General features: G+C 33.9%; 1 protein-coding gene across 1 annotated transcript in view; it reads right to left on the bottom strand.

The window, feature by feature from the left end:
- Positions 1-1261, bottom strand: part of LOC119594065 — a gene marked incomplete at its 3' end in the record, with an annotated part of 8666 nt that overhangs the window by 1763 nt on the left and 5642 nt on the right. The window contains 1 exon segment of the mRNA XM_037943106.1: positions 155-343. Coding sequence (XP_037799034.1) covers positions 155-343 — 189 coding nt within the window.

Genomic DNA, 1261 nt, shown 5'->3' on the forward strand with positions numbered 1-1261 from the left:
CAGATCCAATTGGTGTATCGTTGTCTGCAGCAATGACAGTCTAGTCTTTTTATATAGAATCTATTGATTAAAAATATAAGGTACCTATTGTGAATATAAATTGAAAGGCATAAAACATTGAAATACAAAACAGCACAAAAGAATATAACAATACCTCTTTGATTCTTATCTGTTCATGATCAACAAGAACATCAAGAGCTTGGCGTTGATTAAGATGCTGAAGTTCGCAGCCTCCCAGTGCAATTAACAGTGGCAAAACTTGGACTTTTGATCTGATAACCCCTTCAGGATTTTGTAACACCTGATGAACCATGTGATGTACCAGATCTTCTGAGATGAAATTCTGAAATGTGAACAGCACTGTTTAAAAGCCACCCATAATCCACTCACATTGGGATGATGTCCTATTATATCATGATAGACCATCCCAGAATGACATCATGTCATGCATGCTAGAAGTTGTGTATGTTAAACAGCTATGCACTCATAACCTAAATAATTGTTTATGCCACAGCCAAGAGCATACAGAGCCAGGTAATTGTATGTTTTAACCCATTTCTAATTTTCTGTTCAGCAGCCGACTGCAAACCCCAACCTGTAGTTTGCCACGGCATCAGGAAGCTTCAGTCATGAATGGGTTAAATATTCTAAAAAGTTGTCACTTTTTACCGATTGTTTTTTTCACATTTTTCAATCTTTGCTTTTCTTTGTGTGTGAAATATGCAAAACAGTTTTTCCTGGAAATTTTTATTGAGTAAGAAGTTAAATCAGAAAGTGGAACATGTAGGCTGTTTTTTCTGCTAGATCTAAAAGATTAATATCAATTCTATAAAAATAGTGTTCTTATGATTTCTTACTGTTTTTTTTATAAATTGTTATAATGAAAAAAATCTGATACTATTTATCAGAAACAATAAATGGCTGTGAGTTTGAAAAGTGTAGCACCAAAAACTTAAAAAATTAACCCTTTAAGCCAGGGCTGTCAAGTTCATTTACCTCGGGTGGCCACATTAAGCCATTTAGTGTGGCCATCTGGTAACAAAATGTTGAATATACAGCTGTGTGAAACAGACTTATCTACTGACTAATTCTCCCACTAATGCAGTTGATTATTGTTAACTAAGTTGTAAACTATGGAAAATCCATTGCCTGTACACTGGCATTCCCACAGTTTACTGTTTATAATACTGTTAAAATGTATTTTCATAGGTATACTTATGAACAGATTTTGATAAAATAAATGAATCAAGATCTAGCTACC

The sequence above is a fragment of the Penaeus monodon genome, chromosome 33 (genome assembly GCF_015228065.2).
Source record: "Penaeus monodon isolate SGIC_2016 chromosome 33, NSTDA_Pmon_1, whole genome shotgun sequence".
Classification (NCBI taxonomy): Eukaryota; Metazoa; Arthropoda; class Malacostraca; order Decapoda; family Penaeidae; genus Penaeus; species Penaeus monodon.